This window comes from Mesocricetus auratus, unplaced genomic scaffold (assembly GCF_017639785.1).
Source record: "Mesocricetus auratus isolate SY011 unplaced genomic scaffold, BCM_Maur_2.0 Super-Scaffold_100013, whole genome shotgun sequence".
NCBI lineage: Eukaryota > Metazoa > Chordata > Mammalia > Rodentia > Cricetidae > Mesocricetus > Mesocricetus auratus.
In genome coordinates, this window is record NW_024429196.1 from 57,414,887 (window position 1) to 57,430,608 (window position 15,722).

At 45.5% G+C, this 15,722-nt stretch overlaps 1 protein-coding gene and 1 long non-coding RNA gene across 5 annotated transcripts in view; one reads left to right on the forward strand and one right to left on the reverse strand.

Annotated features, from left to right (window-relative positions):
• Positions 1 to 15,722, forward strand: part of Fars2 (phenylalanyl-tRNA synthetase 2, mitochondrial) — a 402,667-nt gene that overhangs the window by 358,250 nt on the left and 28,695 nt on the right. For 3 of the 4 annotated variants that reach the window (XM_040755833.1, XM_040755832.1, XM_040755834.1), the window contains one exon: positions 15,261 to 15,416. The exons of the other annotated variant lie outside the window; for it this stretch is intronic. In XM_040755833.1, coding sequence (XP_040611767.1) covers positions 15,261 to 15,402 — 142 coding nt within the window. In that variant the 3' untranslated portion in view covers positions 15,403 to 15,416. The remainder of the gene's footprint in view (positions 1 to 15,260; positions 15,417 to 15,722) is intronic. 4 annotated transcript variants of the gene reach the window in all.
• Positions 155 to 15,722, reverse strand: part of LOC121143604 — a 36,746-nt gene continuing 21,178 nt past the window's right edge. Inside the window, exons 2-3 of the long non-coding RNA XR_005880856.1 lie at positions 957 to 1,229; positions 155 to 296 (exon numbers count right to left, since the gene is read on the reverse strand). This is a non-coding gene — a long non-coding RNA (uncharacterized LOC121143604). The remainder of the gene's footprint in view (positions 297 to 956; positions 1,230 to 15,722) is intronic.

Consider the following 15,722-nt stretch of genomic DNA (forward strand, 5'->3'; position numbering starts at 1 on the left):
CTAACTCAGCTTGGTTTTCTTTGAGACAACTTGATGTTATTGTGTAGACATGAACATGTATGTTTCCCATCTAGTCACAAAAATGGATGCCAAGGATGTGAGATTTAATAAAGACAACTTTCACTGCTTTTAAAGAGAATATTCAAAAGTCCTTTACATCGGATTTATTGGAGGAAACTTGTTATTTACTTTCCTCCCCACAAATATGAAGGCTGTACAAAGGAGCTCTAGGAACTATGTGTCCACATTGCCTTGATCTGCAGCAGCACATTGTGAGTCTCAGCCACCTGCGGCTCCTATAGACAGAATCAGGTGAAGTACTATGAAAATGTTGACCTCAAGAATCCCCAAGGAGAAGTTTGGGCCTCCTCTGGGGTCTGGGAATACTCAGATACATCCTCTGGTCTTTCTTCTTGTAAAGCAAGAGAGACAGAAGTCAGTAGATGCTAGGCATGCAGCAGGCTGAATAAAGCGGGGCCCATGCTCTGCAGCTGCCTCCTACATGCTCATGAGAAGCTCCCTGAGGAAGGGGGCATGTCTGAACTTAGGAGCTGCAGAGGAGATCAGCTAGCTCAGGCCCCAAGTAAAGATGGTACTTGGGGTGTTCTAGAGACAGAAAGGAGACCTTGGTTCTGAGCCCTGTGAGGGGAGGGAAGATCAGTGAGGTGCTATGCTCCACCTGAACTGGCTCAGAAACCAAGGTCAAAGCCTGGTGCTCTTTCGAATGTTTGTGACTACAGGAGAATAGCCCTGTTATCTACCTCCCCTCTACCTCCTTCCTTCTGTAAGTGGCCTTAGCTGGATTCAAAGTTCTGACGCTGTAAATATAGTGTAAAGAAAATCCCCAAACACAAAATATGGCATGACACTTACTTTACAAAATAAAAACCAAACCATGAGCTATGGGTGGTTGTGGTAGAGGTTAAAAGAAAGAAAATATAGGGAACAGTGTTAACCTTCAGAAAGAGGCATCCAGGCGATGGCTTGGGGAGACGGCAGAGGGCAGAGATTTCAAGCTCTGATGCTATCCAGTGGCTTTGCTGGTGTTTTGTATCTCACGAGGATCAGTGAGGAAAGCAGACTGAAGTGGACCAGCTGGCAGTGGGGGCTGTTCTTCATGACAGGCAGTGTGTGGGGTGTGACATAAGAAGGGTGGAGAGTGCAGTTCACAGGCAGATCGTGTGCTTAGCATGCACAGAGCTAAGATTCAATCTCCAGTACCACTCCCACTGAAACAAAAGAAAGGGGAGAGAGGAGAGCTGTCAAATACCAGCACATTTTTCTTTTTAATTCGCCAAGAGTTAACTTCCTAGCTTGTTTGGACCATAGTGATATGCAAATTCCAAGTGTAGTGTTGTGGGTCAGAAGATGGTCCTGGGAGAAGGCTACTTTGAGACCAACTATTCAACCAAGGGCACATTGTTGATCCCCCGGGGCCTCAGTGTCAGCTGAGGGGTAGACTAGTAGTATTCCCCTTGTAGGGCTACTGAGACCATTTCCTGGGATGCAGCCTATTCACTGTCACTCCAAAGTCTCCTAATTGGCAGAAGGTCTCTCTTCGGAATATACTCTCACTCTACCCATTTTTTTGTCATTCATTGTTAAGGTAACTAGGGACCAAGAATGAAGCAGCTCTGTGTGTTGTGTTGTGTTGTGTTTGTGGGGAAAAGGTTGTTGAATCTGTTCTTAAGAATGTTTGAATTCAATTCTTTTTGCCTGAGGATGATATTTTGATCTTAGATGATTGTTTTTTGAACAAGCAGTAAGAAAGCAGAATGAAATTTGGAGGCTCCATGCTCTTCCTAAAAAGAAGCTTCGGGGCTTTAAGCCAAAAATGTGGCTGGAAATGAATTTTAGAAGCATCCACCGTGGGCAACCTCAGCCAAGCAGCCGGCTGGTGACAGGCACGTTCCCCTAAGACTGGAGAAGCCCTGAAGAGCAGTGGCAATTGAAGGCTGCTCCAGGCAAGGGCATTCTGAGTGCACTTCTCCCCACCATGAATGGCTCTACTTGTATTGAGCAGGTTTGGAATCTACCTGATTAGTGTATTTCCATAATTGTATTAGTTGGTTTTGGTTTTTCGAGACAGGGTTTCTCTGTATTGTTTTGGAGGCTATCCTGGGACTCGCTTTGTAGACCAGGCTGGCCTCGAACTCACAGAGATCCGCCTGCCTCTGCCTCCTGAGTGCTGGGATTAAAGGCATGCGCCAGCAACGCCCGGCAGTTGGTTTTTTTTTTTTTTCATCACTGTTCCCAAATACCTGGTAAGAAACAAGTTAAGAGAGGGGAGTTAAGTTTTCATTCAGAGTATCAGCCCACCACTTTGGGGACAGCACAGCCAGTTCATGGTGGCAAGAACATGTATGTGGCTGGGACTGAAGCAAGGAAGGTGGTGACCCTCTATTTCAGCCCTAGGCTTACAGACTAGGTCTGTCAGCCAGACCCAGGTCCAGAAGATTCCACAGCCTCCTAAAACAGCACCAGCAGACAGGTACCAAGTATAAGAACCAATGAGCCTGCGGGGAACATTTTCACATCCAAACCATAACAATAGTTTAGACTCTTTTTCCTAAGGCAGGGCTGGCCCAGGCCTGACAGCCAGCAGAGACCAGTGTGACAATAATCAGTGACTTCCATGCCACACTTAAGAATTATAGTCTGGTTCTGGGTCCCCATGACCAAAAGGAACTATAGAGACAGAGCAAGCAACAGTGATAAGGAACTCCATTGCTGTAGCTGCTATTAATATCATCAGTGTAGCTATTTTAGGAACATTATTGGAAGATGGGTGGGTAAATTCCAGCAGGTGAGTAACTGTCACAGTGGGACACACCAGCACTTCAAGACTTGACTTGAAAAGAGGTGTGCTGCACCTGCCCACCACAGGGCACCTGCTCCATGTTTCCACTCACAAATAGAAACTCTATTTTTTTCTTTCTAAAACCCTTTTTTAAAAATCCTCCCTTGGGAGTAATCACATGCCACAACCCTTCATCTGGATGTAGAACAAATGTGCTCATTTAGTGAAGCACATCTCACAGGTGACTGAGCGAAACAGTTTCAAGGCCTGACAGTTTCAAGGCCTGGCAAGTCTCAGTGCTAAAAGGTGCACATTTCGTGACTGTGGCCCAACAAGATGTAAACAGTGATGACAATACAGCAGCAGGAGAAATATTTAGGCTATAATATTAAGTCAAGTAAAACCTAAAATGGTATGATTGTAAAAATATGTATCTATGGTGTCCTTGAAAGGGTGACTTATTGGGAAAGGTAGACTCATGGAGGTTGTTGGGGAGGTTGTGGGAACAACAGACCTTGGCCAGAGGCCCACTTTCCCATCAGCCTGGCAACAGGCAGCTGTAAGACAATGTTTACTAAAAACATGTTTACTAAAAACAATACAGTGCCCAGAGCAATAAGTTCCTGATAAGGGCTCGCCCACAGAACGCCCTGACCTTGACCTTTTCCAAAGACTAACCTCCACTTCCTGACCCACCCACCACCACCTCTGGTGTCAGGGCATATAACCAGCCAGGGGTAAGAAAGGGAGCGGAAGCTTTTCTTGGGGGAAGCCTTTCTTGGGAAGCATTCTTGAGGCTTCTTGAGGAGCCTTCTGGAAACCACCAACGGGTCTCTGTGTCATCAATCCCAACACCCTCCGCACATTCTCTGACACAGACTGTGCAGCGGGCACTGCAGAGGTGGTACCTGATTACTCACAATAATGGTTTTCCATTAATGGTTTTGTAATAAAATAAAGGTAAAAATGATTAAGAAAGGAGTGTTTCCAAGAGGCTTCTAGATCTCATCAATCCCTCTGCTAAACAGCCGTGCTTTCAGCAGAAAGGGGGTTGCACATGTGGAGGAATCAGCATGGTGTACAGAGCTGAGCACCACTGTGTACTCTACAGCTCTGGGATATCCCTAGTCAGTGACTCCTCTAGCTTCTCACACAGTCAGTACTTCCCTTCCACATGGACAACCCTTCCAGGGAGCATGGAATGACAGTGGCTTCCTTTGGCTGTCAGGTTGATGTACTCAATTAAAATGAGCCCAATTCTAGGACCAACTAAACCCTGTCATACTCAAAAGAGAGACCTTGGGCAAGTTGCATAGCCTCACTGGGCCTCACTTTTGGTATCTGTAAAGTGGAGTGACAGTTTCTTCTTTGTTGAGTCTTTACTAGTAGGAAAGACAAAAATTTGTTGCTTGGTACCCAGGAAGCTGCTCAGTGAACAGGGGGTCTGCAGCACTTGCTGCTGTAGGTAGGTGGGGTTGTCATTGTCACATTGGCATGACTAGAGAACCATCATCTGGTGAGCTCTGCTTCGGTCTCTTCCCTGAGGTTGACTCCTTCCTCCCCCAGTGCTTTCTGTCCCATGTGGGCTCTGGAGATATTATATACATGCCTCTTCCACTGACATCCACTACTTTCATGTGACAACTGTGTCCTTTATATTTGTTACCACTTTCAGAGGTAGAGGCAGGATGCCAAGTCACCAGAACATAGAAAGGCCAGGTCGGGCTTTCTAGAAGAACTATGCCAACAGGTCTCACGTAACTATAGAGCGAGTGCATCCACCTGGATCTGTTTGCTGAGAACATGGCCTGGGTCTCAGTTCTGCTCAGCATTTGCTTCCTGAAACTTTCATTTGTTTTTCTATCTAATGCCTTCCATCTTCCCCGCTCCCAGATAAGCAATGCTTGGCACCATGTTGGCATTCGTTATAGATTTAATAAGTGCCCAGCTAATTACTTAAGTGCAGATTCAATGAGTCTAAGTTCACAGACTTAGGGACACCAAGATCTTAGTACCTTTCCCTCTGGGGCATATGACAACTATGAACACTTCTGGGGGTTCCTGTCACACACACACACCCATTGTTGCCATGTGGCATTGGTCCCTGGAAAGGTAACAAGAGGATTCCAACAGAAAGTTCTTTCTAAATTACATGTGTGTCTGGAGGCAGAGGTCAGCTTACCCATACTGTTAAGAGGGTCACCCCATGAATGGAACTGTTAGAGGGACTGCAACAAGGGCAAAGAGTGGCTCAGCGCTGAATCTACTCTGGCACTAAATTGCTAAATAATTGAAAGACTCAAGCGAGAGATGGGCAAACGCTGCCTTGATGTACCTGCAGAGAACTGAAGGGACTGGGAGCACTTGCAGATCGGCCATTGCCATTTCAGCCATGGGGTTGCATTCTTTGTTCATTGCAGACGGTGGCAGGAATTTCCAGTCATAGGGACAGTTTCATGAACAACATAAATGGAGGAATTATGCCTGGCTTGTGAGTCTACCCATTAACTTGATTGTATTTCAGAATAATCCAACCGCTGGGAATGGCCTGATACGGCTTTGTAAATGTGCTTAGAAGGAACTTGGTGTTTTCATATGGTGACATTTGGAGGGAAATTATGGATATCAGAGCATTACAGCTTTATTGGGTTTTTGTTTGTTTTGTTTTATTCTTTTGTTTTGGGCTTTGCTTATTTTAAAGTGGGGTTTGCTGAAGCCGAAATGGCTGTTTATTCATGATGAGCGAGGGGCAAGGAGGTAAAGGGAATAATTCTGCTCATCTAGAAAGAATGACTTCTTCAAAATGATTTTTGCTGTTGGCAAAGCTGAGAATATATTCACAGGAGTCCCTGCCTGCAATAAGTGACAGGAAAAACACATTGTGCACTGTGGATCGCTATAGCTGGTAGCAAATGGGCTTAAATCACAGTGTGAGCTGGGTGTGTACAGCAGCCCTAGCTGGTTCTCAAAACCCTCAAGCACAGTTGGGCTTTCTCCTGAAAAGAGCCAAGTGCTTGCCCTGGCATAAACTGTTCTTGAGGCGGACATTTCTACCCTACCCTTCTCCTGCTGCTCTCCCTCCCCCACTATGCAGAACTGGGCCACACTTAGACCCCTGTGCTCCCACTGACTTTGGAGATTATGGGAGGAAATGTCCTTGTCTCCATCAGTGTCTTATGTGCTTATGACAGTGGCCTGCTTAGCAGGCTGCCAGGCCACCACACTCCCCAGAAAGCTGTCAGTAAGGTCCAATGGCTGTGGGCATTTGTGCTGCTCGCTCATCCACAGATGGCTGGTGTTTCCATTTCTCACGACTTAGCAGAAAGGGCACTTAAACAAAGCAAGCATTTAGTTTCAGACAGCATCAGCTTCCCACTGCAGGAAAGAGCCCAGCCTGGCAGCTGTTGCTTGCATTGGTTTAAATCTGCACTGACTGTCTGGCCTTCTGGAGGTAACCGATGAACAGTTTTTGCTAATAAATGGCCCCAGAACCTGATTAGACAAACAGACTATCCCCTGATGCTGGAACAGGGCCTCCCGCAGGGAGACTAAGGACAATGGGGAGAAGTGACAGGGTAGCGAGGTACAGGCACATGCAAGAGCTGGAAGCTTATTCAGAAAAGGCAGAATGCATTGGTGGTCTGTGTTGTCAGAGGTGAGGTTTGCACTCATGTTGCTCTTCTCTTGGGGGATTTCTAGACAGTTTCATAAAATACGTTTGGACTCTTCTATATTCAGAGTTCAGCCTCTGGCCTTCCTGGGCTGTCTCCTCCTGAATGTCAAACATACTGCTTAAACATAAGTGCCTGTGCCCTCATTTTATTGCACAGGTGTCCATGCCTTTGATGTTCGTTTGCATTTGTTTTCTTTTGAGATTTCCAAACGTAAAATGACTCAGTATGTTCCTCCACTTATCCAAGCCCCTGCCTGGTTCTCAGGGGTAACTTCTGAGTCTTTCTAACCTAGCACAACTGCCATGTTGGCAATCATTCTTTATACAGGGTGTTCCTGTGTGTTGAGGGTATTCAACAGGAGCAGCATCCACTCTCCTCCATTATGACCACAGAAAGATGCCTCTAGACCATCTAATGTCCCTGGAGGAAAACATTACTCCTCTTTTAAGAACCACTGGTCTACAGGATCACCCAAGAGCAGCCCACCCCTTGTGAATGAGCCAACCTGATGAGATGCATGGGCTGCTCTTACTCATCTGTTAGGTACCAGTCAGTTCTTCATGACTGTGACACAGTAGCCTTGTGAATGACTTAAAGCAAGAAGGGTTCAATCAACTAATTTGGACTCACAGTTTCAGAACTGTAGTTCATGATCTCTTGGCCCTTCATTGAGTCTATGTCAACACAGTACATCTTGCTTAGTGCATGTCAGAGAAGGTCTGTTTCTATGTGGAGGATGGGAGGTCAAAAGTGAGGTTTAAAAACAGGGCCAGGATCCCTAGTTCCACTTCAGGGTCACCCCCAGTGAACAGATGTGGTCAACTAGCCCACCTCCTAATGTTTGTAGCACTTTCAATAGTATCACAGGCTGAGGACCAAGCCTTAGCCATGGTCACTGGGGAACATTCCAGACCCACATTATCTCTTCTGTATACCCACTGATCTATCCATCTCTTTATAGTGCTAACCAGCCAAACACAGGACAGTAGTAGATCTAGACACTCGCCCTCTATGACTAACTGCTCTGGTTCTTTTTTGACCTTTTGCAGATGAGGAGAAAGCACTGCCCACCAAGTCAGAAATGGAGCAGGGTTGTGATTGGGCTGGGCTTTCTGGGCTCAAGATGGAATGGAGGGGAAGATCAAAAACAGAAATGATAATTAGGGGACCAGGCTGTTGTTCACTGACAGAATGCTTACCTAGCTTGTCTTAAGAAGCTGGCTTCAACTCCCAATACTGCTGAAAATAGCAAACAAGAGAAAACCTGTATTCTGAATAAAAAGTGAAGACCACAGGCAAGTCAAGAACCAGTACTTGGCATGTGTTTAGTGAGGACTAGGAGGATGGGAGCTGGGAGATGGCAGTTGATAAGATTCAGATACAGAGGCTAGAAAGCATGATAGGTACATGATCATCCAAGTGACCTGAGAAAGTGCACACTGTGATCACATAATAGTACCAGGGAACACAATAGGCAAGAGAGAAGGTAGTAGGTCAAGTTTGAACCAGATTGATCTGAGCCCTATAGACAGACAGGAAGTCCCTGGAGGTGTTTTGCCAGCATTTAGAAATATGGGCTCTGGGGATAGTCAGTGTAGTGTTCTTCTTATAGTGAATGCTGGAACCATGCATATAGAGCAAAGGAAGAAAGAGAGAGGGAAGGGAGGAAGGAAGGAAGGAAGGAAGGAAGGAAGGAAGGAAGGAAGGAAGGAAGGAAGGAAGGAAGGAGGACGAACTAGAGACAAGGTCTGGAAGCATCCCCATCCAGGTGAGTTGCGCAGGGAAACAGAATAGAGGCTGGAAACAAAGGCCGATGCCAAGGCCATGAGGTAGTGGTCTGCCATCCTCCCAGGGCACCCTAATACCTCAGAGGCAGGTTCAAAAGAGGAAGTTGGGGTCTAGGGTCACTGCATATAGTCCAAAGATCTAGATGGAGAGGTGGAGAAACATTCCTGAAGATTTTCGAAGGTTTAGTTTGTGGTTATAGAAAAAGTACAAAGGGACCCCATCCTTAGCTGTGGTCTTTTAAGGAAATTGCTTAGAAAAGGTGAAAAACAGAACAGAAGCTTTATATATGTTTATAAGAATGTGAGTTTCCTTCAGAGAAGAGGAGATTGGATCCATTTTCAGAGCAGAGGCAGGAGCCAGTATCCAGGGGTAATTCTCAAGAAGACAGTAGCTGCTGCCACTAACACTAAAGGGGAAAGAGGGTAGAAAGGAGAGGGGTAGGCCAGGTGGGTATCGTGGCATGCTTTAACCCAGTCCTAGGCACCTATAAGACTCACTAGGTTATCAATGGATCTTTTTCCAATAAAAATTGTGGTTTGGGAAAAATTCTTTTCTGAAGACATCAGAGAGTAGTGATATGTTTTCATCAGTGACTGTGTCCAAGCCCAGGACCAAGAGAGAAACTCAGCCTCCTTCCAAGTGACAAAAATATTTATCACCAGGGACAGATTATGCAAGAGTTGGCAACCTTTCAGAAGCCACGAGTTAAGCTTCAGCTGTTCGCTCCTTTGAATGGTTCTCCTGTTAGCAGTGATCCTACTACCTCCTCCCATTGCTGGGAATTGGTAATGACAGTTGCTGTTTTTAGGGCATGTGTATTTTATCCCAAGTTCTGTACTAAGAGCTTTACATAGATCAACTCTGTTGATCCTCTTTGTCCTAAGTGGCCATTTAAAGATGAGGAAATGATGCCCAATAAAGTTAAGTCACTTGGCAGACTTCACACAGCTACCAAGCGATATAGCTGGGTTGCAAACCCACACCACCGGCTCTGTACGCCTCACTCAGCTCACATGATCAGAAGCTGGTGTTTCTAGGGAAGTGACTGAGAGGTGGGCTGTGCATGCAATGACCTACTGCCTAAAGAACATTGGAAAGTTAGCTCGTGTGACTAGCATCTGAGATGGTAGCAGACCTGGGGCATTTCACAGAACCTGGGGATCAAACTTGTAATGCAGGAAGAAACTGGGGAAGGAGGTCACATTAATTGTACAGTCTCCCATGAGCCAGAATATTAAGCCCCACCCTCTTCTTCTCTGCACCCTTTCTTAGTATCCTCTTTTCACGCCCCCTTTCTCTGCTGCTTATCCACTCTTTCTCTCCCTTAAGACATGTAACCCTCACTACCCACCACCTCTGCTGAGCTGTATCCCAGCATTCAAATAGTGAGATACTAGACCCTCATAATGCTTGTCGCATGCCCTCGTTAAAAGCCAGAGGGCCCAAAGCTGAGCCTTTTAAAACATGGAAGTATAAAAATTTTAATGAACAGTGTTTGCCGTCTTAGCCTGTGATCTCTTGAGCATCCCTCATTGAGCCACTGGTGTCATGATGCCATGGGAAGCAGAAGCTGGGCAAACTGTGAACTGGAAGCTCAAAGCTCCTTTGCAGTGAAATCCCATTCTAAGCTATGGCTGCTTCTGATCTTGCTTTGTCTTCTCCAACATCCTTTCTCATTAAAAATTGAAGAGCATAAAAATAGGCCCCTTGGTCCCTTCTAGAGATTCAAAGAATGTTATCTGAAGCTGTACCCTTCCCATGATCAAAGTCCTCGTGTGATTTACCCCATTAAATATCACCAGGGTCCTATATGCCCATGTCACACAGAGTCTCAGGCTGATCTGGGAGAGCACCACCCCAGGTACATTCTGGGCTTGCCCTCCTGCCTCTACCTCCTCATCTCCTTCTCACTTCCTGCAGGGTCCTGTCAACCTCACCACAGAGAATCCCCCACTTGGGATCCGTGTTTCCATTATTCTGTCTCTCACCCCACACTCTGCCCTTTGAGCCTCCTTGAGTGAATCTTTGGATTGCTTCTTACTGGTGCGCCCATCTTTGATGGATTTAAAAGTCATATCAATAATAAAGCAAACATTGCCTTAGTCCTGTCATGTACCAGCCACCATGCTAGATGCTGAGGATGCAAAAGTCAGTGAACAGTCAACAGAAGTAACAGGCCTATCAACCCATGGTGCATGGCAGGAGCTGGGCACATATAGTTTCCTCAGAGCAGATCCTAACTCTAACTCCCTTATGTGGTCAGCCTCTTAGGAAGACAGTTAAGGTTTGAAAAAAGCATTTACATATGACACATAGAAGGCACTTGACAATGGCTAGCTGTCATTCTCCCTACAAATTCCAACATTAGGCCATATTTATGGTCAAATGTTCAAAAATGATTTAACAAAATTGCAAGTGAGAGTCAGTAAAAAGTCTCAGTGGGTAAAAGCCCTTGTCACATGTCTCAATTTGGTTTCTATTGCTGAGATAAATCACCATGACCAAAAGCAACTTAGGGAGGAAAAGATTTACTTGCCTTACATGTCCATATCACAGTCCATCATTAAATAAATTTGGGGGCAGAAAGAGGTGAGAACTGAAGCAGAAGCCATGGAGGAATGCTGCTTACTGACCTGCTCCCCATGGCTTGCTCAGCTGCTTCCTTCTGCCTCCCAGGGTCACCTGCCCAGGGGTGGCACCACTCTCCAGTGATCTCCCATGTCAATTGTCAATCAAGAAAATACCCTACAAACTTTCCTACAGGCCATACCACACAAAGCTGATAACCTGAATTCATTCCCCAGTGGAAGGGGAGAACCAATAGTGGGAGGAGAAACCAACTCCTAGAACTTGTCCTCTGATGTCGATGTGCATTCCTGCACACCTGTGGGGGTGTGTGAATTTCACATAAATAACTGTTGTACTCATCACAAGAGGGTTTGCGGAGACATTCTTGATGTCAGGAAGGGAGTGTACAGAGGGATAGGCCAGCATCTATGACATCTAAGACCCTTCCCATGGAATAGCAGATTCCTCCAGCAGCTGTAAGGAGTCAGTTCCTTCATGACTCCTGGTAAGCCTCCCTATTGCTTCCTTCTTTATTTCCCCCCAGAAATAGGATTTCGTCGTATACTTATCTTTTCTATGGCCTATTCTTCCATTCATAGCCCTGAGTTAGAGCCACTCCTACAGTTTGGAATTATGTCAAGTGCCATACTAAGTTTGCAAAACTACAGCCATATCAAAACTGTCTGCCCCTCACCCAGCCCCACCCTGCAGGACAGATGAGGACCTCACAGGGTGACTGCCCAGCCCAATCTTCCTCCCATATGCCACCTTAGAAAACAAGGCACAGGAAGTCTTGGGCTGGATGGCTTCTCTTCTCCCAGGATGAGGGTTTGTGTGATTTTAACTTATTTGCAGATAATTAACCTCAGGGTCAAAACGCCCTTCCCTTCTGCCTGGGCAGAGATTGAATCGGAGTTGGGAAAAGAAGTGATTGCTGTAGAGAATTAAAGCCTCTTGATGAATGCCGCTGTCATGACATGGAGAGGAAATTACAGTCACACTTCTGCAATGTAATTAAAAAACCAAAAAAGCAAAGATGAATGAAATACCCACAAGTGAAAATGGGATTTGGTCTCAGGAGGAGGAGATTGGAGTTCTGTCGTCTCACATGGGTTGGGTCCTGAGTCACTTCAGATACAGCTGGGGTCACACGGAACATTCATCTTTCAGTGCCACCAAGAAAAGAGATTTGTACTTTAAAATGATAGGCTTTCCCCCCTCTTGTCTTTTTCTAAAATGCCAAAAGTCTGTCACTGTCCCAGGAAGGGTTTTCCCTGCTCACCATTGCCATGCCCTGATTTCAATGGGCACACAGACTGTCCAGTCAGTCTCCACCCCTGCTCAGCAGCATTGTAGCCCTGAGCTGGGTATGTCAGACCATGGAGCCCTCTCTGTTTCCTCCTTCATCTTTTCCTTCAATTATGAGATGAAGCCAGTGAACCGATGCCTGTCCTGTATTATGGTTCCTACCACAATTTGGAGTATAACTGTGAAAAAGGATAGGCCCTGGATGCTCTGTATCATGGTCCCTACCATGGGTGGAGGTATGTAGCTATGAAACCAATACCTGGGCCTGGACCCCTGCCTAGTTCCTGGTTGTATAATTCTAGGAAGAAAACTCTCTGATTGTCACTTTGTCAGAATAATTTTGTCATTAGGTCTATTCTGAGAATTAAATGAATTGATGTAATTAAGTATAGGTCCAGAAGAAAAGCCAGATACTGCAATCACTATTAAGTCGTGGGGTTCAAAAAACGACGAGGAACTTGATATTGCAACAGCCTGTTGTAGACAATGGCCATCACCTCTTGTCAAATTCTAGTACCTGATTTATATGTCATCAGTAGTAGCAACATATGACATAGCTGGTGTCACCTTGCACCAGCACTGAGGGAGCAAAGGGGAAGAAATACTGATGCTCAGATGGAATGGTCAGGGCTGTGCTTGGTAACACATGTACACTCCTAGCTCTGTTCTCCCATGAGTAGCTATTCATTGACTACTACAGGTTGAAAAAATCCCTTATTGCAAATGCTTGAGATGGGAAATATTTCAGATTTAGAACTTTTTAAAATTTAGGACTATTTACATATACACATGATGAGATATTTTGACAATGGGGCTGAAGTCATAGCATTTATATACATCTTATCCACATAGATTGAAAAACATTCTATATTGTTTTTGTTTGTGTTTTTTAAGAGAATGTCTTTGTATCTGCACTAGTTTTGAACTCATGATCTTCCTACCTCAGACATCCTGGTGCTGATTTTACAGATATGCACTACTACTACATTCAGCAAACAGTATTATATGTTCACATGTGTGCAGGTGTGTATGTACATATGTATGGAAGCCAGAGGTCAATGATGGATTTCTTTGTCAATTGCTCTCCACCTTATTTTTTGAGGCAGGTTCTCTCACTGAATCTAGAACTCACCAAGTCAGTTAAACTGGTTGGCTAACTAGCTCCAGAGTCCTCCATTCTCAGCTTCCCCAGCACTGGGATTACAAGCATGTGTCACCACGCTTGCTTTCTGGGTAGGTGCTAGGGATCCAAACTCAGGTCTTCATGCTTGCCTGGCCTTGGCTTTATGAACTCCTGATTCTCGTGTTCTTAATCATTGTGTGTATGAAACATTGAACCTTCAAATTTATGGCATTATATCGCTGTCAAATATTTGAATATTGTCTTTAACCACTGGGAAAGGAAAAGGTGGCTAGTTACCTGTTGTTATGGGAAGGTTGTTGTGGGAAAGTATCTTACAGCACAGAGTGGCTTACCTCAGCACACCCTGATCCTTCACAGCCCTCATAGCCAGGAACATTAGATGAGCACCTAGGTAGGCTAGTACCATCTCATGAGGTTATTTAAGCTGTCAGCAAGGGCAGCAAGGTATCTGACAGCTCACCTGGACCAGAGAACCCAGTTCTGAGCTCTCACACTTAGCTGTGCAGGGAGAGCTCAGCTCCTCACCAGGAGGCCTCTCACAGGGCAGGTAGCTACTGGCTTCCAAAAAGAAACCTCCAAAGAGAGAGCACAATGCAGAAGCCATGCTTTCCCTGGCAGCCTAGCCTGAAGGTCTCACACCATCTTTTCTGACCCTCTGTGCTATCCATGCAGCAGTCCTGGTGCAGTGTGCGAGAGCTGACACACAGCAGGAACTCTAGGAGGTGGGGATCTTCAGGAGGCTCCAGGGGGATGTAGAGACGGGACAGTCTCATCTCTGGGAAACTGTCCTAGCCCCTGCCTGCTCTTCCCACTGCTTCTTTCCCTCCTCTCCCCAACTGTTGACTCTAGAAAGTCCCACCTACCAGACTCTAAAGCCTTGGAGAAGGTTCAGTCCACATTTACTGGGTCATCTGCATGGTTCAGTGTGTGGAATCACGTGCAAAACACCCAACTGATAATACTAGCTTTAAAATGAAAGCTGGAAACTCAAATCTGCAGTTTAACCCAAGGGATCTTTTTCACTTGTGTCCCCTCGCTGTTTACCATAGAAATGGCTACAGATCTTTAAATAGACTAGCAGAATTCAGCTCTGCTTTAAATGTAAAACCATCATAGGTGCTAGAACACTTCTTTTTATAATCCAGAAGGACGAGTTATCTAAGAGGCTGAATACTAGCAAGCTAGTCTATGCTAGCTGCTTGAAAACCTGTATCTCTCAACCCACGCCTCTTAGCTGCCCCCACCCCATTCACGCAGGAGTCTCCATCAGCCTGCCTGCCCTGCACACTGAACCAGATGACTCTGGGTGAAGATAGTGACTTCAATGTACTTTGTTGCCACATTACCCTTATCTTCTAGGAAGAGAATGAAATTAAACATCGTAGGATCCAGACATCAGCAACACAGTTAACGTGGCATAAAGGGAGTCCACAAGGTTGCTTCCCACAGAAGCAAACCCAAGCAGCCAAAACCATGCTGAGAGGTTCTAAAGGGCAATAAGGAAAAGCAAGAAATAAAATATCTTCGAAAGTCCCATTCCACAGGGAGGCAAGAGAAACCACCTCCTTTCGCTTTTTTGGAGTAGGGTAAGTGAGGATGTTATGATGTGACTGAACTAGCGTCATCCCATAGCTTCCTGTTCCTCATCATAGATATGGCTAAGGAGAATGAACAGAAGTTTCTCTGAGAGTCCCTAGGACAGTGGTTCTCAACCTGTGGATCTCAACCCTGGGAATCGAATGACTTATTCATAGGGGTTGCCTAAGACAATCCTGAATATCAGATATTTATGTTATGATTCATAACTGTGGCAATTTTATGTTATAGCAATGAGAACGATTTTATGGTTGGGGGTCACCATCACTTGAGGAACTGTATTAAAGGGTTGCAGCATTAGGAAGGTAGAAAACCACTGCTCTCGGAGCTTTTGACCTGGCAGATCCCTTCTCTTACACAGCCTTATCTCTTGTCTATACAGAATGATTTGTGGCTCTGTGGCCATCTTGCAACCATGTGTATGTGTATGCTCAAGATGGTGCAGTAGGAGGAGGAAAGAGCCTAGATCCCTCATCACAATAACAACAGCTCCTTTGGACTTTGCACCGCCAGATCATTTTTAGTGTGTTTAAGCCAGGTCAGTTTTGTGTTTGTGTTGTTTGAATGTAGCTGAACTGATCAGAAATGATGCAGTGAGCCAAGGCTTGCAAAGCTAGGATGTGTCATTCTACTGAAACTCATCATAGATAAAGAAGTGGGATCCCAAGGAGAGCAGGAGCCCCATATATGTGTGGTGCAGTCTACAGTGATGCCAGTGAATGAGAGTCAGAACAGCAAGGATCAATGACACATGAGTGAATGCTGGAGCTGTCTTGGAGCAACAAGCCAAACGAGCAGAGGTTCTCCAGATACGCGGCTATCTACGTGATTAAAAGAGTGTTTT